The 23,485-nt window shown below is 38.1% G+C and overlaps 1 protein-coding gene across 1 annotated transcript in view; it reads left to right on the top strand.

Moving 5' to 3' along the window:
- LOC101270501 (N-deacetylase and N-sulfotransferase 4) overlaps window positions 1-23,485 on the top strand; it is a 251,015-nt gene that overhangs the window by 223,555 nt on the left and 3,975 nt on the right. The window contains exons 10-12 of the mRNA XM_049708891.1: window positions 3,916-4,086; window positions 5,016-5,125; window positions 8,803-8,905. Coding sequence (XP_049564848.1) covers window positions 3,916-4,086; window positions 5,016-5,125; window positions 8,803-8,905 — 384 coding nt within the window. The remainder of the gene's footprint in view (window positions 1-3,915; window positions 4,087-5,015; window positions 5,126-8,802; window positions 8,906-23,485) is intronic.

Raw genomic sequence — 23,485 nt, 5'->3', positions numbered from 1 at the left:
TCAAATTTCCAGTCTGGGCAACTGGATGATAACCATATATTCCCGTGAAAAAGAAGCACTGAAGAAGGATACAGGTGTTGTGCAGGGGTGGGGGAAGGCTAAAGATGTGACACAGATGGAAATCATGAGGTTATGGCATCACTGTCACACCAAAAGCAGCAATAAAGGTGGCTGGCACTGTGGGGAAGGGTCTGAGCAGGAGACAGAAATTTGTGAATCAGAGGCAAAAAGCCACAGAAATGGTGAAATCGCCTAAGGAGAAGGTTCAGAGAAGAAAAGTAGAGAACAGAATGAAGCAGCCAGAGAGAAAACAGCCAGAGGAGTAATAAAAAATTCCAGCAGATACCAAGAAAGGAGTACTACCAAATGAAGGAGGTTACAGCAATGTCAAACAGCTGCTAAGAAATTAGACAATTAGGCAAAATAAGGCCTAAACCGTTTTCATTCAGTTGAAAGACATGGAGGGAAGTGAAACTTTTAGCAAACAAGACACAGTGGATCAAGGAAGATGTGTTTATAGTGGTGGTGATTTGAATAATAATGAAAAGTTTTCCAAGGAAGAAGGATGTTAAAGGTCCCCCAAGAGAAAATGGGGAATCAGCCCTGGGAGGATCATGAGAGATCTGAAGGGTGGCTACAGGAAATAGCTTAGATGGGAGGGAAGCACTCCATTTCCAGAGTTCTTCACTTTTCTTGTGCTGGGACCCTTCCGGCAGTAGGGTGGAGTCCATGTTCCCCATTTCAGAAATATATTTTTAAAGCATTAAAATACATAGTATTACAAAGGAAACAACTATATAGAAAAGTAATTAAAATCAGTAACAAATTTAAAATCAAATTTGTTTAAAAACAAATTTAAATTTACTGATTTTAAATTAAAAGTAATTTAAAATCAGTAACAAATATTTACTAAATCATTAAATGGAAATATCTAATGATGGGGCTAATACTACTGTAATTTTGAAATAGCGGTGAGTATAAACATTTGATATATCTAAAAGACCTGTAATGTGATAAAAAAGAACTGATTTTTATTGGTGGTAAGATCACAAGTACAGTACATACCAAATTTTATTTAGAAGTTACTAAAAATAAAGGGACTTTTTTTGAAGATTCAAGTTCATAGATCCTCTGAATTCTATCAGCGGGAGTTATTAAGAACCCCTGCATTGAAACTTAAGGGATAGAAAAGGGTATAAATGTACTTGCTGGTAAATGTATAGGTCTGGGATAGAGAAATTAAAGTGACTATGATGGTCTCTTTTTCCTTTAATAGGTTGAGAACAAGCTAATCTAATGAAAAGAGGGGGGAAATTTGGGAGGCAGTAGTTTGAGGAGAGAAAAAAGGGGGTATGAAATCTTGCTACAGGGGTGAGGTAAAGTTGACCAGAGAAATGTAAAATTGCCCATTGCAATGAAAGCCTAATTAAAGCTGATGGCCTTGAATTTAAGGTGGTAATAATCTATATGTACTAAAATCCCAATGATATGAGTGCATACATAAATTAATGTCAAAATAAAGTAGATTAAAAGAAAAAATTTAATAGCATTGTAAAATAACAAGTAATTTTTCTTTTTCCTTTATTCTTTTTCTTGACTTTTCAAAATTTCTTCAATAAACATATCGCTAAGAACAAATAATGATGGACAGGAAAACGTGATACTGCAAACTGAGATTGCCAGTGGTTAGGAATTCAAGTGGAACACTTGTTTTGGGAGCAAAATCCAGAAATTATTGTTAGAATCCATGAGTCAATGACTCCCTAATATACAAAAATGTGTCTTTCTCACTATAACAAAATTCATATTGCAAAGCAAGATAAACTTATTTTTTTCAATCGTGCCAAAGATATTGAGTTATTAAGCCTTAATGAAACATTTTGAATGTGAACACTTGGGGAAAAATGTTGCACATTTTCCTGGCAGAAAAAATGGTCACTACTTAGAGCAGCTTATATGAATCTCTTTTTTTTTTCCACATGGATTCAACTATTTTTTTTTAAAAAGAGAGAATCTATGCCTGCTTCTTCAAGTAAATTCTTTGAACATACACATTTGAAATGAATAATTTTTTCTGATAATACTTTTTATTGCTATATTGCTAAGAGTAGGGTCCCCATCCTGCTGTACATTTCAAAATAATGCAACCTATTACTTACGTTGCATTATTACCCAGTCCTGTCTATTCAGTAAGTACCATAAATTTGAAGCTCAGCAGGTATAATTCAGAAAGTCCTACAAATGTCACCTGCCACTATAATTTCTACCCCACATTTTTATAATGGGCCTCACAGAGGACCTATAGTGCTATTTTTTCCAATTCTGTGTGACTTCTGGTCATATTTTTACACTAATCTTTTTAGTTGCATAAATATAAAAAAAAAGTTGGTGCTAAACTGGTATAAGTCAATATAGAGCAGATTAAGTACAATTCCATATTATCACTGTGCAAAGTAGAAATGTTCGCATTACTGTATTAACGTGCACATAGTATGTTTATATTTCTTCACTCAAGTTACCCTGTTTCTACACCTTGTATTAATTAAATGTACTATGTAGTCTCTATGTATGTAGCATAATGCATTTACAAATAAGGTCAATAAGTATGCAATTATGAGAGGGCTTCAAAAGTATTATTATTTCTACCAACCTACCACTCACTAGTTACACTTTAACCATTTACCACTTAATCATCTTTACTTTCTTAGCAATTTTTATTTCTAACATATATAAGGGCTGCTATTACATAATTCTATCAGGCTCTAATATACTTCCATCCTTATCCTGTAGTAAATTTTCTTTAAGTTCACTTTTAGATACCTTGCAAAATCAATTCATCCATTCCCACACACCTCATTCATCTTCACTCAAATTTACTTTAAAGTTCTCTTAGTTTCCACATTTATTTTTTTCTGCTTATTAAAATCTTTCTCAGTACACTTTAGCTCAAAAGCATCAACCATTAAAAAAGATCCCTTCATCTTTCATTCAGAACTAATCACTTATTGGTCTGGCTATCACAGCAAATTACTTATATCTCTAGTCAAATATATGACTTTATCACAATCTGTTAATCTGTTGTTTTCCATACCAGATTTTGATATCTTTGAAGACAGCAATTTTGTCTTACCTATAGCTTTTTATCTCTAGAATCTATTGCAGGTTATTGTTCTGGGAAGGATCTTAATAAATGCTTATAAAATTGTATTGATTTGTGTGGGGCTCTTGAGCTTGACCAATGATGGTAGGATGTGAAAGATTCAGAGAATTTGGTACTGAAAAGCAGTAGTGAATTGGTATTTAGGAATTAGCAGAGTTAGGTGGAAACCCTTGGGAGGGTAAAAGCAAAGTGCCTTGGGCAACATCAACATAAATATGACACCTGAGCAAGCATGAATAAACATCTGCCTTCTCTGTACCCATAGCACCTGCCACATAGGGATATTGGGGAATTGTCGGAACCCTCAGGAGTGGCTGTAAATGAAACAAGAGCACAGTAATATGTAAGCCTACTCCTGCCAATCAAAATCTCTTTTCATCAGGCTTGATCTGTCTGGTCCCTGACATCTTTTCACTTATAATCAGACCCATGGAGAAAACCCTTGTACTCTGTCTCTTGTCTTACACCTAAACGTTTTAGACATGAAGACAACCACAGGCTTATCTGAATGCTACTTGATATATATGGAAGGCTTATACTCTATATAAACAATATGCCAATGCCTAGCCTTCAATATAGTGTGCACTTTTCACCTTATTTTTCATTCTAAAGTCAATTAATTATTTTTAGTTACTCTTTTTGGAATAAAAGACACATGACACACACACATATATCCACACATCAAACACATACATGCACACATACCTATGCAGGCATAAAGAAAATTAATTTTACAATTGACTTTCTTATTAAAGCACCAAAGATCACATGAAGATCCAGCTGCCCTGAGGTTTAATTTCTATGAAGTTATCACAACAGCACATTGGGCCCCATCTGACCTGAAAACTTTGCAGAGAAGATGCCTATTACCTGGATGGTATGCGGTCCACATAGAAAGATGGCTAACTTACTTTGCTACTTCTCAGGTAATGTCCTGAACTGAATTTCTTCTGTTTATTATATCCTCATAGTGTTGCACTGACAAACAGAAAATATAAATTAACATTGCCACAGATAGCAATTTATTATCAGAGATGACCATACCTAAGGAAGAAATGTGGATTTTTACATTTTTAATGTCAGTGGTAGTACTACAATGTTAAGTGGCTGTGAAACACATTCTGGGGATCTTCTTTCGGATGGTAGCTGGTCTCAAAGTGGTAGGGCCTCACACAGGAGGCGTCAGGTGCTTCATAGGCAATAACCAGTAGCGGAGCAGCCAGTTAGAACCTTTATGGAACACTATGTGCAGATACCCATGTGTCATCTGTCCTGTGGGAATCTTATAAGGAAAGAAGGAGGTTATGGATTAGACTGTCAAAATGCAAAGTGTTGTAACAGCTCCAGGAACTTGGGATAGAACAGGAAATAAGGATTTGCGGAAAGCGTCCACATCCTTTATCTTCTTCATTCCAGTCAGGTCACAACTAAAACCTGAGTTCTCTGTTGTGGTTTGCAAGGAGAATAGATGGGTAATTTTCATCTGTGTGCCCATTATATTTCCAAGCCCTTGGCTCCAAGGTTAACTCATGGAATTTCATAGGTTGGATAATTATCTGTATTACAGAGCAGATGGAAAATCGCGTTTCTACTGAACTACTAAATCGAGAGAGTGTCAGTGTTTATGATTTACAATCAAGTTAGTTAAGGGTTATAAAAAATGCCTTTGGCAAAATTTGCTGTTTATTTGGAAGGACACAAGAATAGTAAACATTAACATGTATGCTAAGTAGTGCGTATTTTCTTCCTTTTCACACTGATCTAATTGATTAACATCATACCAGGTCAAGGGAGGCAGCTTGGTCTATTTAATTTAATTTTGTTCTTCATAAAGTGACTATTTTTGACTCTACAGTTGCTAATTATTGATGGACAGCAGCTGAGATCTGACCCAGTTACTGTGATGGACGAAGTCCAGAAGTTTCTGGGAGTTACACCTCATTATAATTACTCTGAAGCACTAACGTGAGTCTATTCTCATGGTTGATTTCATTTCCATTATTTGCCATCATAAATTATCACTGGTAGGTGTGTATATAGCATCATTAATACTAGGTATGAATTTATACATCATTATGCTACTCAAAAGCAGTCAAAGGAATGTCCTCATTATTCATGTAGTGTCTCCCTTTTGAATACCAGGAACACTTTACCTTATAGGCATTTTATGTATCACAAATTCCCCTTTTTGTGAGCTTTTTCCCAATAAAAATTTGTTTAAGTAAACTTTCTACATGCCTGCTCTATGCAGAAAGTGTCTAGGAATTGAGGTTACAAAGGTGGAAAAGATCTCTTTCCCCAAGTAATTTACAGGTTAGAAATAAAAGGTTGATGGCCTCCATTAGCTCTGTGAAAGTGAGTAGTGTTTTGGGCAGAATTGGGAAAGGGATACATTCATGTTTTACTCTGTATTTTTTAAATTGTGTATAACCAAATATAATCATGTGTAATGTTGTAGTTATTATTGCACAGCTGACCGCCCAGAACCTACTGGCATGTAACCGTAGCCATTTTATTATGCTCATGGAGCCTGTGGGCTGGGAATTTAGACAGGACACAGCCAGGACAGCTTGTCTCTGCTCAAAATATATACTTGGGCCCATATTTGGGAAGACATGAATATCTAGGTATGACTTGAATGGCTGGAGACTGGAGTCTTCTGGAAGCTTCTTTACTCACACCTTTGGCTCTTGGACTGGGATAGCTCGAAGCTGAGCTCAGAGGGACAAGACCTCTGTGTGACTTTCTCACAGTGTGGTGGCTTTGTGTTCTGAGAGGGGGTGGTATATCGAGGGAATGTGGTTCAAGGCCTTCTCTGACCTAGGCTTGCAAGTCACATAGCATCACTTACGCCATATTCTATTGATTGCAACCAAGTCACTAGAGCCAGTGCAAATCCAAGGGGAGGGAAAGGAGCCTCGGCCTCTTGATGAGGAGGGGCAAGGGCGTTCTGCAGAAGAGAATGTGGGAGGGGGGATATTCTTGCAGTCACCCTGGGAAAATAAAATCATGTACTTGGGTGACTGAAAATGGAAAAAAAAAGTGTAAAGAAGCAAAATAACAAACAAAAACAAAAGCTCCAAGCAGTCAAAAGATATATTTAAAAGGGCATGTACTTGATGCCCTCACAAAGTGCTGATATACAGCCTATTAAGTTTTAGACAAAATTTTGACAAGCTTGATTATATAATTTCCCAGTTCACAGCAGATTAGAATCAGCAATTAGACAATTAGAGAGGGTAATGGAAGGACAGGAAAAGAAGCAATAAGATTGGGTTGTTCCTTATCCACTAAAACAAGTCTAATGAAGTTTTTACCTACACATGGAAAAAACAACACAAGGCATGGCCCCTGTTGATTAAGTAGACAAAGCTTCCAGAATACGTTTACATAAATATTTATTGATGTCAGCATGTCTTCCCCTGCCTGCCTGCAGTAGTTTAGGGAATGGTTCTGTCCTGTTTACTACAAATAGTTCCTTATGGTTCAATAAACCTGTAAAATCATACTTTTAAAGAAGAGATTACAAACAAGTACAGAATATATGGTTTTGAATACATCTCACACATCACAAAAATTAATAACTATAGTGATGTTCAGTGTAATAAAAGAACTTGTAAGGCAACAAATTCATATCCTCAAAGTTGTCTCACAGTTATTTGAGAAAGGCTTTGCATCTTAATTTCACAATTTCATGCCTACTGAAACCAAACCATAAAACAAGGAATTGATATAACTTAGCAAGAATAAATGCCCATTGTTAGACTTCGGGTATATAACATTGTCAATGCAGTAAATGAAACCAAGGCAGCAAAGTAATGTGGATTCAAGGGTATGGCAACCCTGTCTAAAAGAATGACTTTCAATATTCTGGATGGCTCTCCTTCCTCAGGTTGTATTAAGCTCTGCCTCACAACAGCTGTTTGGAGAGCAAGGAGTGACAGCAGCCCATCCTGAGACCTCTGTACACCGGAGAGCAAAGGAGATACTCTTAGTGTGTATAAATATCTTGGCTTGGTTGCCAGAGCTGTATTTTACCTTAATGCAGTTAAATATTCTCATCCTGAGGCAGAAAATGCTGTTTAGGGGCACTGTTATGCTGCCTCCCCCATCTCATTTTGCACAGCATGCAGAATTGTTTTTCCTCTTGGGAAATTAATGAAAACTAGAGAAAGGCCTATGATAGGCAAGGAGCAGATTGAAAAGTCCAGGCTGGAAATGACTCTGTCTTCCTTTTATCCATTTAACCAGTGATGTATTTAATTTTAATTGATAACAAGTACTAGGACAACCTGGACTGCGAGGATCAGGTCTCTAATAATAGATTGGGCAGGAAACTGTAAAGAAAAATTCCCTCTCCCCCTAAATGAGTTCACATATGTGCAGAAGCAAATTGCAGGTGCACCGGTATTATAGGAATGGGCCCAGGGCAACAAAATTATTCTGCAACTAATTAACTTTACGTCCCACTCAATTATGCTCCATCTTTCTAAAACATCTGCTGAGCAACAAAAATGCAAACCTTTTCCATGTTTTATGCATGCAGCAAGTCCCATAGCAGTAAATTTAAAACTTCCCTTCCTATTTGGTATATTCTTTCATTTTTCCTACCTTGTTAGTCCTAAACAAAAATTCTTATATATCTGAGTTTAAACCAAATAATTAGGCCACACATTCTTTTGTAACTTTTTGCAGCCATGGGAGCAAAACAACATTAGAATTTTCTTTAAGAATATCAGGTCTGAATTAACCAATAGGATCATCTGCCTTCAACAAAAGAAATGAAGATTTGTCTAATCTTACATTCACCATTTGTATAATCTGTGTCTCAAGTTCTCTGGAAAAATATAGTGAATTATATCTTTACCCTTTTAATTTCCTCCTTGAAAAGTATAAACATATTGAACTGTTAAAAAAATATAGCAGTTTTCTTAGAAGCTTTAATTCAGGTTTATATACATGGAAGCAACGTAAGTGTCCATCAACAGATGAATGGATAAAGAAGATGTGGCACATATATACAATGGAATATTACTCAGCCATAAAAAGAAGTGAAATTGAGTTATTTGTAGTGAGGTGGATGGACCTAGAGTCTGTCATACAGAGTGAAGTAAGTCAGAAAGAGAAAAACAAATACCATATGCTAATACATATATATGGAATCTAAAAAGAAAAAAAAAAGTGGTCATGAAGAACCTAGGGGTAAGACGGGAATAAAGATGCAGACCTACTAGAGAACGGACTTGAGGACACGGGGCAGGGGAAGGGTAAGCTGGGACAAAGTGAGAGAGTGGCATGGACATATATACACTACCAAATGTAAGATAGATAGCTAGTGGGAAGCAGCCACATAGCACAGGGAGATCAGGGGTGGGTTTGGGAGAGTGGGAGGGAGGAAGATGTAAGAGGAAGGAGATATGGGGATATATGTATACGTATAGCTGATTCACTTTGTTATAAAGCAGAAACTAACACACCATTGTAAAGCAATTATACTCCAATAAAGATGTTAAAAAAAAAGAAGTATATTTTCATTACATTCAGTCATCTTACTATATACCACTTAATGATGTCAAAGAAATCTGTGTATAACTTATAATCATTATATTTTTATTATCATTTATATATTTGATCTTTTGTAGTTTTGATCCCCAAAAGGGCTTTTGGTGTCAACTACTGGAAGGAGGAAAGACCAAATGCCTTGGAAAAAGCAAAGGTCGAAAGTATCCACCCATGGATCCAGAGGTAATATTTTCCTCATCTTTGAAATACACTGGTAGAACCCGCGCATACAACTATTTCAAAGCTAGTAGACAATATATTTGATTCCTTTTTCTGCTTTTTCGTTGCTATCAATAGTTTTATATATTTGGAAAATAAATAGACCAACAGAGATAGATGATTGATAGATATCTGTAGAAATTGTGTGCTGGGATGCAATTCAAACATAAATACTTACTGAACAGTAATTCCTTTCCAAATGTGTAAAGTACTTAAATAAATTATCTACTAAACAAGTGATTTTGGATACAATATATAAGCATTATTATTACATATTAAATACATATATCCAGCGCCTATACAATGCCTGGTACTGAGTTAAGCAAAGGAGAGTAAACTGCTCTGATCACCAATTACAACATATGGTGGAGAGGTTCTTCCACATCACCAAGCAAGGCTTAGACACCAGCTGGGTGTCCCACAACTCAACACCATTCTGACACTGTCTTCCCAAATATAGTAACAGATCCCACAGGCTAAGGGCCACATCCTACAAGAGTCCCTCCCTGTTCAGGTTTTCACCTCAAGTCCCAAGTCCAGGTTATCACCTCCATCTTGAACCACTGGCTATAGATTGGACGTTCCAAAACCCCCCTCCTTGGTTCTGATGAATATGCTAGAGTGGCTCCCAAAACTCAGAGAAACATTTTCCTTATTGGATCACTGTTTTATTACAAATGGATATAACTCAGAAATAGATATATGAGATATATCAGATATATGAGGTGCAGATATATGAGGTGAACAGGCCAAGATATGGGGTAAGGGTGTGGAGGTTCCATGCCTTTCCTGATTTCTCTAGTCTCTCTACATGTTCATCAACCCAGAAACTCTCCAAACCCCATCCTTTTTGGGTTTTTATGGAAGTTTCATTACAGTGACATGATTGATTAAATCACTGACAAATGGTGATTGATTCAACCTCCAGCCCCTCTCCCTTACCCCATGGTGAGGGGATAACATTAAAGTTCCAACCTTTTGCACCAGAGGGCACACAGCAGAAGCAAGAAGAACTACAATCCTGCAGCCTGTGGAACAAAAACCACATTCACAGAATGATAGACAAGATGAAAAGGCAGAGGGCTATGTGCCAGATGAAGGAACAAGATAAAACCACAGAAAAACAACTAAATGAAGTGGAGATAGGTAACCTTTCAGAAAAAGAATTCAGAATAATGATAGTGAAGATGATCCAGGACCTCAGAAAAAGAATGGAGGCAAAGATCAAGAAGATGCAAGAAATGTTTAACAAAGACCTAGAAGAATTAAAGAACAAACAAACAGAGACGAACAATACAATAACCAAATGAAAACTACACTAGAAGGAATCAATAGCAGAATAACTGAGGCAGAAGAACAGAAAGTGACCTGGAAGACAGAATGGTGGAATTCACTGCTGCAGAACAGAATAAAGAAAAAAGAATGAAAAGAAATGAAGACAGCCTAAGAGACCTCTGGAACAACATTAAATGCAACAACATTCGCATTATAGGGGTCCCAGAAGGAGAAGAGAGAAAGAACCCCAGAAAATATTTGAAGAGATTATAGTCGAAAACTTCCCTAACATGGGAAAGGAAATAGCCACCCAAGTCCAGGAAGTGCAGCGAGTCCCATACAGGATAAACCCAAGGAGAAACATGCTGAGACACATAGTAATCAAATTGGTAAAAATTAAAGACAAAGAGAAATTATTAAAAGCAGCAAGGGGAAAACGACAAACATACAAGGGAACTCCCATAAGGTTAACAGCTGATTTCTCAGCAGAAACTCTACAAGCCAGAAGGGAGTGGCATGATACACTTAAAGTGATGAAAGGGAAGAACCTACAACCAAGATTACTCTACCCGGCAAGGATCTCATTCAGATTCAATGGAGAAATCAAAAGCTTTACAGACAAGCAAAAGCAAAGAGAATTCAGCACCACCAAACCAGCTCTACAACAAATGCTAAAGGAACTTCTCTGAGTGGGAAACACAAGAGAAGAAGAGGACCTACAAAAACAAACCCAGGGGGGACCTTGAAGATGGTGGAAGAGTAAGACGCGGAGATCACCTTCCTCCCCACAGATACACCAGAAATACATCTACACGTGGAACAACTCCTACAGAACACCTACTGAAGGCTGGCAGAAGACCTCAGACCTCCCAAAAGGCAAGAAACTCCCCACGTACCTGGGTAGGGCAAAAGAAAAAAAAAGAAAAAACAGAGAAAAGAATAGGGACGGCACCTGCACCAGTGGGAGGGAGCTGTGAAGGTGGAAAAGTTTCCACACACTAGGAAGCCCCTTCGCGGGCGGAGACTGCGGGAGGCGGAGGGGGGAGCTTCGAAGCCGCGGAGGAGTGCATAGCAACGGGTGCGGAGGGCAAAGCTGGGAGATTCCCGCACAGAGAATCGGTGCCGACCGGCACTCACCAGCCCGAGAGGCTTGTCTGCTCACCCGCCGGGGCAGGCGGGACTGCGAGCTGAGGCTTTGAGGCTCGGGTTTCGGTTTCGGACGGAGCGCAGGGAGAGGACTGGGGTGGGCGGCTTGAACATAGCCTGAAGGGGTTAGTGCACCACGGCTAGCCGGGAGGGAGTCCGGGGGAAAAGTCTGCACCTGCCGAAGAGGCAAGAGACTTTTTCTTCCCTCTTTGTTTCCTGGTGCGTGAGGAGAGGGGTTTAAGAGCGCTGCTTAAAGGAGCTCCAGAGACGGGCGCGAGCCGCGGCTAAAAGCGCGGACCCCAGAGACGGGCGGGAGACGCTAAGGCTGCTGCTGCTGCCACCAAGGGGCCTGTGTGCGAGCACAGGTCACTCTCCACACCCCTCTTCCGCGGAGCCTGTGCAGCCCGCCACTGCCAGGTTCCCGGGATCCAGGGACAACTTCCCCGGGAGAACGCACGGCGGGCCTCAGGCTGGTGCAAAGTCATGCCGGCCTCTGCCGCCGCAGGCCCGCCCCGCACTCCGTGCCCCTCCCTCCCCGCCGGCCTGAGTGCGCCAGAGCCCCCGAATCAGCGGCTCCTTTAACCCCGTCCTGTCTAAGCAAAAAACAGACGCCCTCCAGCGACCTACACGCAGAGGCGGGGCCAAATCCAAAGCTGAGCCCCTGGGAGCTGTGAGAACAAAGAAGAGAAAGGGAAATCTCTCCCAGCAGCCTCAGAAGCAGCGGATTAAAGCTCCACAATCAACTTGATATACCCTGCATCTGTGGAATACCTGAATAGACAACCAATCATCCCAAATTAAGGAAGTGGACTTTAGGAGCAAGATCTATGATTTTTTTTCCCTTTTCCTCTTTTTATGAATGTGTATGTGTATGCTTCTGTGTGAGATCTTGTCTGTATAGTCTTGCTTCCACCATTTGTCCTAGGGTTCTATCCGTCCATGGTTTTCTTTTTAATTTTTTTCTTAATAATTAATTTTAATAACGTTATTATACTTTACCTTCATTCTTTCTTTTTTTCCTTCCTTCCTTCCTTCCCTCCTTTAGACAATGAATCATCCCAAATTGAGGAGGTGGTCTCTGAGAGCAAGATTTATGATTTTTCCCCCTTTACCTCTTTTAGTGACGGTGTATGTGTATGCTTCTGTGTAAGATTTTGTCTGTATAGCTTTGCTTCCAACATTTGTCCTAAGGTTCTATCTGTCCCTTTTTTTTTCTAAATAAGAATTTTTTAATTCAATAACTTTATTATACTTTATTTTATTTTTACTGTATCTTCTTTCTTTTTTCCTTCTTTCCCTCCTTCCTTCCTTCCTCCCTCCCTCCTTTCTTTCCTTCTTTCCTTCTTTGCTTCTTTCTTTCTTTCTTTCTTTCTTTCTTTCTTTCTTTCTTTCTTCCTTCCTTCCTTCCCTCCTTTCCTTCTTTCTTTCCTCATACTTCTACTAATTCTCTCTACTTTTTCTCCCTTTTATTCTGAGCCGTGTGGATGAAAGCCTCTTGGTGCTCCGCCAGGACTCAGGGCTCTGCCTCTGAGGTAGGAGAGCCAACTTCAGGACACTGGTCAACAAGAGACCTCCCAGCTCCACATAATATCAAACGGCGAAAATCTCCCAGAGACCTCCATCTTAACACCAGCACCCAGCTTCACTCAACGACCAGCAGGCCACAGTGCTGGACAACCTACTCCAAACAACTAGCAAAACAGAAACACAACCCCACCCATTAGCAGAGAGGCTGCCTAAAATCATAATAAGGCCACAGACACCCCAAAACACACCACCAGATGTGAACCTGCCCACTAGAGAGACAAGATCCAGCCTCATCCACCAGAACACAGGCACTAGTCCCCTCCACCAGGAAGCCTACACAACCCACTGAACCAACCTTAGCCACTGGAGACAGACATCAAAAACAGCGGGAACTACGAACCTGCAGTCTGCAAAAAGGAGACCCCAAACACAGTAAGATAAGCAAAATGAGAAGACAGAAAAACACACAGCAGATAAAGGAGCAACATAAAAATGCACCAGACCTAACAAATGAAAAGGAAATAGGCAGTCTACCTGAAAAAGTATTCAGAATAATGATAGTAAGGTTGATCCGAAATCTTGGAGATAGAATGGACAATAGAATGGACAAAATGCAAGAAACAGTTAACAAGGACCTAGAAGAAATAAAGATGAAACAAGCAACGATGAACAACACAATAAATGAAATTAAAAGTACTCTAGATGGGATCAATAGCAGAATAACTGAGGCAGAAGAAAGGATAAGTGACCTGCAAGATAAAATAGTGGAAATAACTACTGCAGAGCAGAATAAAGAAAAAAGAATGAAAAGAACTGAGGACAGTCTCAGAGACCTCTGGGACAACATTAAACACACCAACATTCGAATTATAGGGGTTCCAGAAGAAGAAGAGAAAAAGAAAGGGACTGAGAAAATATTTGAAGAGATTATAGTTGAAAACTTCCCTAATATGGGAAAGGAAATAGTTAATCAAGTCCAGGAAGCACAGAGAGTCCCATACAGGATAAATACAAGGAGAAATATGCCAAGACATATATTAATCAAACTGTCAAAAATTAAATACAAAGAAAGCATATTAAAAGCAGCAAGGGAAAAACAACAAATAACACATAAGGGAATCCCCATAAGGTTAACAGCTGATCTCTCAGCAGAAACCCTACAAGCCAGAAGGGAGTGGCAGGACATACTGAAAGTGATGAAGGAGAAAAACCTGCAGCCAAGACTACTCTACCCAGCAAGGATCTCATTCAGATTTGATGGAGAAATTAAAACCTTTACAGACAAGCAAAAGCTGAGAGAGTTCAGCACCACCAAACCAGCTTTACAACAAATGCTAAAGGAACTTCTCTAGACAAGAAACACAAGAGAAGGAAAAGACCTATAATAACGAACCCAAAACAATTTAGAAAATGGGAATAGGAACATACATATCGATAATTACCTTAAAGGTAAATGGACTAAATGCTCCCACCAAAAGACACAGATTGGCTGAATGGATACAAAAACAAGACCCTTATATATGCTGTCTACAAGAGACCCACTTCAGACCTAGAGACACATACAGACTGAAAGTAAGGGGATGGAAAAAGATATTCCATGCAAATGGAAACCAAAAGAAAGCTGGAGTAGCAATTCTCATATCAGACAAAATAGACTTTAAAATAAGGACTATTAAAAGAGACAAAGAAGGACACTACATAATGATCAAGGGATCGATCCAAGAAGAAGATATAACAATTGTAAATATTTATGCACCCAACATAGGAGCATCTCAATACATAAGGCAAATACTAACAGCCATAAAAGGGGAAATCGACAGTAACACATTCATAGTAGGGGACTTAAACACCCCACTTTCACCCATGGACAGATCATCCAAAATGAAAATAAATAAGGAAACACAAGCTTTAAATGATACATTAAACAAGATGGACTTAATTGATATTTATAGGACACTCCATCCAAAAACAACAGAATACACATCTTTCTCAAGTGCTCATGGAACATTCTCCAGGATAGATCATATCTTGGGTCACAAATCAAGCCTTGGTAAATTTAAGAAAATTGAAATTGTATCAAGTATCTTTTCTGACCACAACGCCATGAGACTAGATATCAATTACAGGAAAAGATCTGTAAAAAATACAAACACATGGAGGCTAAATAATACACTACTTAATAATGAAGTGATCACTGAAGAAATCAAACAGGAAATTAAAAAATACCTAGAAACAAATGACAATGGAGACACAACGACCCAAAACCTATGGGATGCAGCAAAAGCAGTTCTAAGGGGGAAGTTTATAGCAATACAAGCCCACCTTAAGAAGCAGGAAACATCTCGAATAAACAACCTAACCTTGCACCTCAAGCAATTAGAGAAAGAAGAACAAAAAACCCCAAAGCTAGCAGAAGGAAAGAAATCATAAAAATCAGATCAGAAATAAATGAAAAAGAAATGAAGGAAACAATAGCAAAGATCAATGAAACTAAAAGCTGGTTCTTTGAGAAGATAAACAAAATAGATAAACCACTAGCCAGACTCATCAAGAAAAAAAGTGAGAAGACTCAAATCAATAGAATTAGAAATAAAAAAGGAGAGGTAACAACTGACACTGCAGAAATAAAAAAGATCATGAGAGATTACTACGAGCAACTCTATGCCAATAAAATGGACAATCTGGAAGAAATAGACAAATTCTTAGAAATGCACAACCTGCCAAGACTGAATCAGGAAGAAATAGAAAATATGAACAGACCAATCACAAGCACTGAAATTGAAACTGTGATTAAAAATCTTCCAACAAACAAAAGCCAAGGACCAGATGGCTTCACAGGCGAATTCTATCAAACATTTAGAGAAGAGCTATCACCTATCCTTCTCAAACTCTTCCAAAATATAGCAGAGGGAGGACCACTCCCAAATTCATTCTACGAGGCCACCATCACCTTGATACCAAAACCAGACAAGGATGTCACAAAGAAAGAAAACTACAGGCCAATATCACTGATGAACATAGATGCAAAAATCCTCAACAAAATACTAGCAAACAGAATCCAACAGTACATTAAAAGGATCATACACCATGATCAAGTGGGGTTTATTCCAGGAATGCAAGGATTCTTCAATATAAGCAAATCTATCAATGTGATAAACCATATTAACAAATTGAAGGAGAAAAACCATATGATCATCTCAATAGATGCAGAGAAAGCTTTTGACACAAGTCAACACCCATTTATGATTTAAAAAAACCCTGCAGAAAGTAGGCATAGAGGGAACTTTCCTCAACATAATAAAGGCCATATATGACAAGCCCATAGCAAACATCACCCTCAATGGTGAAAAACTGAAAGCATTTCCACTAAGATCAGGAACAAGACAAGGTTGCCCAGTCTCACCACTCTTATTCAACACAGTTTTGGAAGTTTTAGCCACAGCAATCAGAGAAGAAAAGGAAATAAAAGGAATCCAATTCGGAAAAGAAGTAAAGCTGTCACTGTTTGCAGATGACATGATCCTATACATAGAGAATCCTAAAGATGCTACCAGAAAACTACTAGAGCTTATCGATGAATTTGGTAAAGTGGCAGGATACAAAATTAATGCACAGAAATCTCTGGCATTCCTATATACTAATGATGAAAAATCTGATAGTGAAATCAAGAAAACACTCCCATTTACCATTGCAACAAAAAGACTAAAATATCTAGGAATAAACCTACCTAAGGAGACAAAAGACCTGTATGCAGAAAATTATAAGACACTGATGAAAGAAATTAAAGATGATACAAATAGATGGAGAGACATACCATGTTCTTGGATTGGAAGAATCAACATTGTGAAAATGACTCTAATACCCAAAGCAATCTATAGATTCAATGCAATCCCTATCAAACTACTACTGGCATTTTTCACAGAACTAGAACAAACAATTTAGCAATTTGTATGGAAACACAAAAGACCCCGAATAGCCAAAGCAATCTTGAGAACAAAAAAAGGAACTGGAGGAATCAGGCTCCCTGACTTCAGACTATACTACAAAGCTACAGTGATCAAGACAGTGTGGTACTGGCACAAAAACAGAAAGATAGATCAATGGAACAGGATAGAAAGCCCAGAGATAAACCCACGCACATATGGACACCTTATCTTTGATAAAGGTGGCAGGAGTGTACAGTGGAGAAAGGACAGCCTCTTCAATAAGTGGTGCTGGGAAACTGGACAGCTACATGTAAAAGTATGAGATTAGATCACTCCCTAACACCATACACAAAAACAAGCTCAAAATGGATTAAAGACCTAAATGTAAGGCCAGAAACTATCAAACTCTTAGAGGAAAACATAGGCAGAACACTCTATGACATAAATCACAGCAAGATCCTTTCTGACCCACCTCCTAGAGGAACAGAAATAAAAACAAAAATAAACAAATGGGACCTAATGAAACTTCAAAGCTTTTGCACAGCAAAGGAAACCACAAACAAGACCAAAAGACAACCCTCAGAATGGGAGAAAATATTTGCAAATGAAGCAACTGACAAAGGATTAATCTCCAAAATTTACAAGCAGCTCATGCAGCTCAATAACAAAAAAACAAACAACCCAATCCAAAAATGGGCAGAAGACCTAAATAGACATTTCTCCAAAGGAGATATACAGACTGCCAACAAACACATGAAAGAATGCTCAACATCATTAATCATTAGAGAAATGCAAATCAAAACTACAATGAGATATCATCTCACACCGGTCAGAATGGCCATCATCAAAAAAATCTCGAAACAATAAATGCTGGAGAGGGTGTGGAGAAAAGGGAACACTCTTGCACTGCTGGTGGGAGTGTGAATTGGGTCAGCCACTGTGGAGAACAGTATTGAGGTTCCTTAAAAAACTACAAATAGAACTACCATATGACCCAGCAATCCCACTACTGGGCATATACCCTGAGAAAACCGAAATTCAAAAACAGTCATGTACCAAAATGTTCATTGCAGCTCTATTTACAGTGGCCCAGAGATAGAAATAACCTAAGTGCCCATCATCGGATGAATGGATAAAGAAGATGTGGCACATATATACAATGGAATATTACTCAGCCATAAAAAGAAACAAAACTGAGCTATTTGTAATGAGGTGGATAGACCTAGAGTCTGTCATACAGAGTGAAGTAAGTCAGAAAGAAAAAGACAAATACTGTATGCTAACACATATATATGGAATTTAAGAAAACAAAATGTCATGAAGAACCTAGGGGTAAGGCAGGAATAAAGATGCAGACCTACTAGAGAACGGACTTGAGGTTATGGGGAGGGGGAAGGGTGAGCTGTGACAGGGCGAGAGAGAGTCATGGACATATACACACTAACAAACGTAGTAAGGTAGATAGCTAGTGGGAAGCAGCCGCATGGCACAGGGATATTGGCTCGGTGCTTTGTGACAGCCTGGAGGGGTGGGATAGGGAGGGTGGGAGGGAGGGAGACGCAAGAGGGAAGACATATGGGAACATATGTATATGTATAACTGATTCACTTTGTTATAAAGCAGAAACTAACACACCATTGTAAAGCAATTATACCCCAATAAAGATGTTAAAAAAAAAAAAACCCAAACCAATTAAGAAAATGGTCACAGGAACATACATATCGATAATTACCTTAAACGTGAATGGATTAAATGCTCCAACCAAAAGACACAGGCTTGCTGAATGGATACAAAAACAAGTCTACAAGAGACCCACTTCAGATCTAGGGACACATACAGACTGAAAGTGAGGGGATGGAAAAAGATATTCCATGCAAATGGAAATCAAAAGAAAGCTGGAGTAGCTATACTCATATCAGATAAAATAGACTTTAAAATAAAGAATGTCACAAGAGACAAGGAAGGACACTACATAATGATCAAGGGATCAATGCAAGAAGAAGATATAACAATTATAAATATATACGCTCCCAACATAGGAGCACCTCAATACATAAGGCAACTGCTAACAGCTGTAAAAGAGGAAATCAACAGTAACACAATAATAGTGGGGGACTTTAACACCTCACTTACACCAATGGACAGATCATCCAAAATGAAAATAAATAAGGAAACACAAGCTTTAAATGACACAATAGACCACACAGATTTATAGGATATTCCATCCAGAAACCGCACATTACACTATCTTTGCAAGTGCGCACGGAACATTCTCCAGGATAGATCACATCTTGGGTCACAAATCAAGCCTCAGTAAATTTAAGAAAACTGAAATCACATCAAGCATCTTTTCTGACCACAATGCTGTGAGATTAGAAATGTTACAGGGAAAAAATGTAAAAAACACAAACACATGGACTAAGCAATACGTTACTAAATAACCAAGAGATCACTGAAGAAATCAAAGAGGAAATCAAAAAATACCTAGAAAAAAATGACATGAAAACATGACGATCCAAATCCTATGGGATGCAACAAAAGCAGTTTTAAGAGGGAAGTTTATAGCTATACAAGCCTACCTCAAGAAACAAGAAAAATCTCAAATAAACAATAACCTTACACCTAAAGGAACTAGAGAAAGAAGAACAAACAAAACCCAAAGTTAGCAGAAGGAAAGAAATCATAAATATCAGAGCAGAAATAAATGAAATAGAAACAAAGAAAACAATAGCAAAGATCAATAAAACTAAAAGCTGGTTCTTTGAGAAGATAAATAAAATTGATAAACCATTAGCAAGACTCAAGAAAAAGAGGGAGAGGACTCAAATCAATAAAATTAGATATGAAAAAGGAGGAGTTAAACAGACACCGCAGAAATACAAAGCATCCTAAGAGACTACTACAAGCAACTCTATGCCAGTAAAATGGACAACCTGGAAGAAATGGACACATTCTTAGAAAGGTATAACCTTCCAAGACTGAACCAGGAAGAAATAGAAAATATGAACAGATGAATCACAAGGAAAGAAATTGAAACTGTGATTAAAAATCTTCCAGCAAACAAAAGTCCAGGACCAGATGGCTTCACAGGTGAATTCTATCAAACACTTAGAGAAGAGCTAACACCCATCCTTCTCAAACTCTTCCAAAAAATTGCAGAGGAAGGAACACTCCCAAACTCATTCTATGAGGCCATCATCACCCTGATACCAAAACCAGACAAAGATACTACAAAAAAGAAAATTACAGACCAATATCACTGATGAATATAGATGCAAAAATCCTCAACAAAATACTAGCAAACAGAATCCAACAACACATTAAAAGGATCATACACCATGATCAAGTGGGATTTATCCCAGGGATGCAAGGATTCTTCAATATATACAAATCAATCAATGTAATACACCATATTAACAAATTGAAGAATAAAAACTATATGATCATCTCAATAGATGCAGAAAAAGCTTTTGACAAAATTCAACACCCATTTATGATAAAAAACTCTCCAGAAAGTGGGCATAGAGGGAACCTACCTCAACATAATAAAGGCCATATATGACAAACCCACAGCAAACATCATTCTCAATGGTGAAAAACTGAAAGCATTTCCTCTAAGATCAGGAAAAACACAAGGATGTCCACTCTCACCACTATTGTTCAACATAGTCTTGGAAGTCCTAGCCACGGCAATCAGAAAAGAAAAAGAAATAAAAGGAATACACATTGGAAAAGAAGAAGTAAACCTGTCACTGTTTGCAGATGACATGATACTATACATAGAGAATCTTAAAGATGCCACCAGAAAACTACTAAAGCTAATCAATGAATTTGGTTAAGTTGCAGGATACAAAATTAATGCACAGAAATCTCTTGCATTCCTATACATTAATGATGAAAAATCTGAAAGAGAAATTAAGGAAACACTCCCATTTACCACTGCAACAAAAAGAATAAAATACCTAGGAATAAACCTACCTAAGGAGACAAAAGACCTGTATGCAGAAAATTATAAGACACTGATTAAAGAAATTAAAGATGATACCAACAGATGGAGAGATATACCATGTTCTTAGATTGGAAGAATCAATATTGTAAAAATGACTATACTACCCAAAGCAATCTACAGATTCAATGCAATCCCTATCAAATTACCAATGACATTTTTTACGGAACTAGAACAAAAAAAATCTTAAAATTTGTATGGAAACACAAAAGACCCCGAATAGCCAAAGCAGTCTTGAGGGAAAAAAATGGAGCTGGAGGAATCACACTCCCTGACTTCAGACTATACTACAAAGCTGCAGTAATCAAGACAGTATGGTACTGGCACAAAAACAGAAACATATATTAATGGAACAAGATAGAAAGCCCTGAGATAAACCCATGCACCTATGGTCAACTAATCTATGACAAAGGAGGCAAAGATATACAATGGAGAAAAGACAGCCTCTTCAATAAGTGGTGCTAGGAAAACTGGACAGCTCCATGTAAAAGAATGAAATTAGAACACTCCCTAACACCATACACAAAAATAAATTCAAAATGGATTCGAGACCTAAATGTAAGTCTGGACACTATAAAACTGTTAGAGGAAAACACAGGAAGAACACTCTTTGACATAAATCACAGCAAGATCTTTTTTGATCTACCTCCTAGAGTAATGGAAATAAAAACAAAAATATACAAATGGGACCAAATGAAACTTAAAAGCTTTTACACAGCAAAGGAAACTACAAACAAGACAAAAAGACAACCCTCAGAATGGGAGAAAATATTTGCAAATGAATCAACGGACAAAGGGTTAATCTCCTAACTATATAAACAGCTCATCAATATTAAAGAACAAACAACCCAATCCAAAAATGGGCAAAGACCTAAATAGACATTTCTGCAAAGAGGACATACAGATGGCCAAGAGGCACATGAAGAGCTGCTCAACATCACTATTAGAGAAATGCAAATCAAAACTACAATGAGGTATCACCTCACACCAGTTAGAATGGGCATCATCAGAAAATCTACAAACAACAAATGCTGGAGAGGGTGTGGAGAAAAGGGAACCTTCTTGCACTGTTGGTGGGAATGTACATTGATACAGCCACTATGGAGAACAGTATGGAGGTTCCTTAAAAAACTAAAAATAGAATTACCATATGAACCAGCAATCCCACTACTGGGCATATACCCAGAGAAAACCATAATTCAAAAAGACACATGCACCCCAATATTCATTGCAGCACTATTTACAATAGCCAGATCATGGAAGCAACCTAAATGCCCATCGACAGACGAATGGATAAAGAAGTTGTGGTACATGTATACAATGGAATATTACTCAGCCATAAAAAGGAACGAAATTGGGTCATTTGTTGAGACGTGGATGGATCTAGAGACTGTCATACAGAGTGAAGTAAGTCAGAAAGAGAAAAACAAATATCGTATATTAACGCATGTATGTGGAACCTAGAAAAATGGTACAGATGAACCGGTTTGCAGGGCAGAAGTTGAGACACAGTTGTAGAGAACAAACGTATGGACACCAAGGGGGGAAAGCCCTATGGGGTGTGGGGATGGTGGTGTGATAAATTGGGCGATTGGGATTGACATGTATACACTGATGTGTATAAAACTGATGACTAATAAGAACCTGCTGTATAAAAAATTTAAAAATAAAAAGTTCCAACCTTTTAACCACAAGGTTGGTTCCCCATGCCACCGGCCTCCATTCTTAGTGGGGTCCATAAGCCACCTCATCAACATAACAAAATATACCTTTATCACTATCTCACTTAGGAAATTCCAAGGGTTTTAGAAGCTCTGTGCCAGAAATGGGGCCAATGATCAACTTCATATTTCTTATTATGAATCACAATATCACAAATAGGATACAGGTTAAAACAGTTATGAGCCCAGATTTATTATAGGAGGATAAGTTAGTTACAGTCACTTGTTTATAATAAGATACACAAAACAATGTGAAACTACAAAAAGGCAGGGGAAAAAAATCTTTCAATAAAAGTTATAGTATGAGGAGATAGACTAGGATTGGGAAACCAATTAGCAATCAACTGAGCAGATATAATGAGTATCTCTCCTAAGACAAGGTGGGCAAAAGGAGGATGGAAGATATTAGGTATTACTATGGATATAGAAGAACCAGAAGGTCCTCAAACTATACCTTTGAACTCAATAATTTCAAAAGGCCTTCAAAAATCACTTTAATCTACCAAGAAATCAATGTAAAATTCCACTACTTCTATAAAAATCTCATCCAGAATTTGAAGTGTTTACAATCTGGTTTAAGGGTAGAAATGTAACGAAATTCCTGGTTAATGGTACAAGACAAAATGTGGTTATGTTAAGTCCATTTCCACAGTACACACAAAAGTGGCTAAGGGAGTTTTAGGAAGAGACTCATTTGTGCTAAAATATTGGGAGGGCTTAAGAGAGATGGTGTAACTTTGACCAGATGGAAGCCGATACGTGGGCCATTGCTGCCTATATTTTCACAGGAAAAATGTTCATCTCTACTATTTTATCAAAGAGACACAGAACTATGTTCATTGGGTTCTTATATGAGGTAAGTGACATCCACAGAGAAAGACCAATTATAAATTTTCTGTCTTCCAGAAATAAAACAAACTAAAACCACAGATGTATCTGATAA

This window comes from Orcinus orca, chromosome 4 (genome assembly GCF_937001465.1).
Source record: "Orcinus orca chromosome 4, mOrcOrc1.1, whole genome shotgun sequence".
Taxonomy (NCBI): domain Eukaryota; kingdom Metazoa; phylum Chordata; class Mammalia; order Artiodactyla; family Delphinidae; genus Orcinus; species Orcinus orca.
This window is presented reverse-complemented; position numbering and strand designations above follow the sequence as displayed.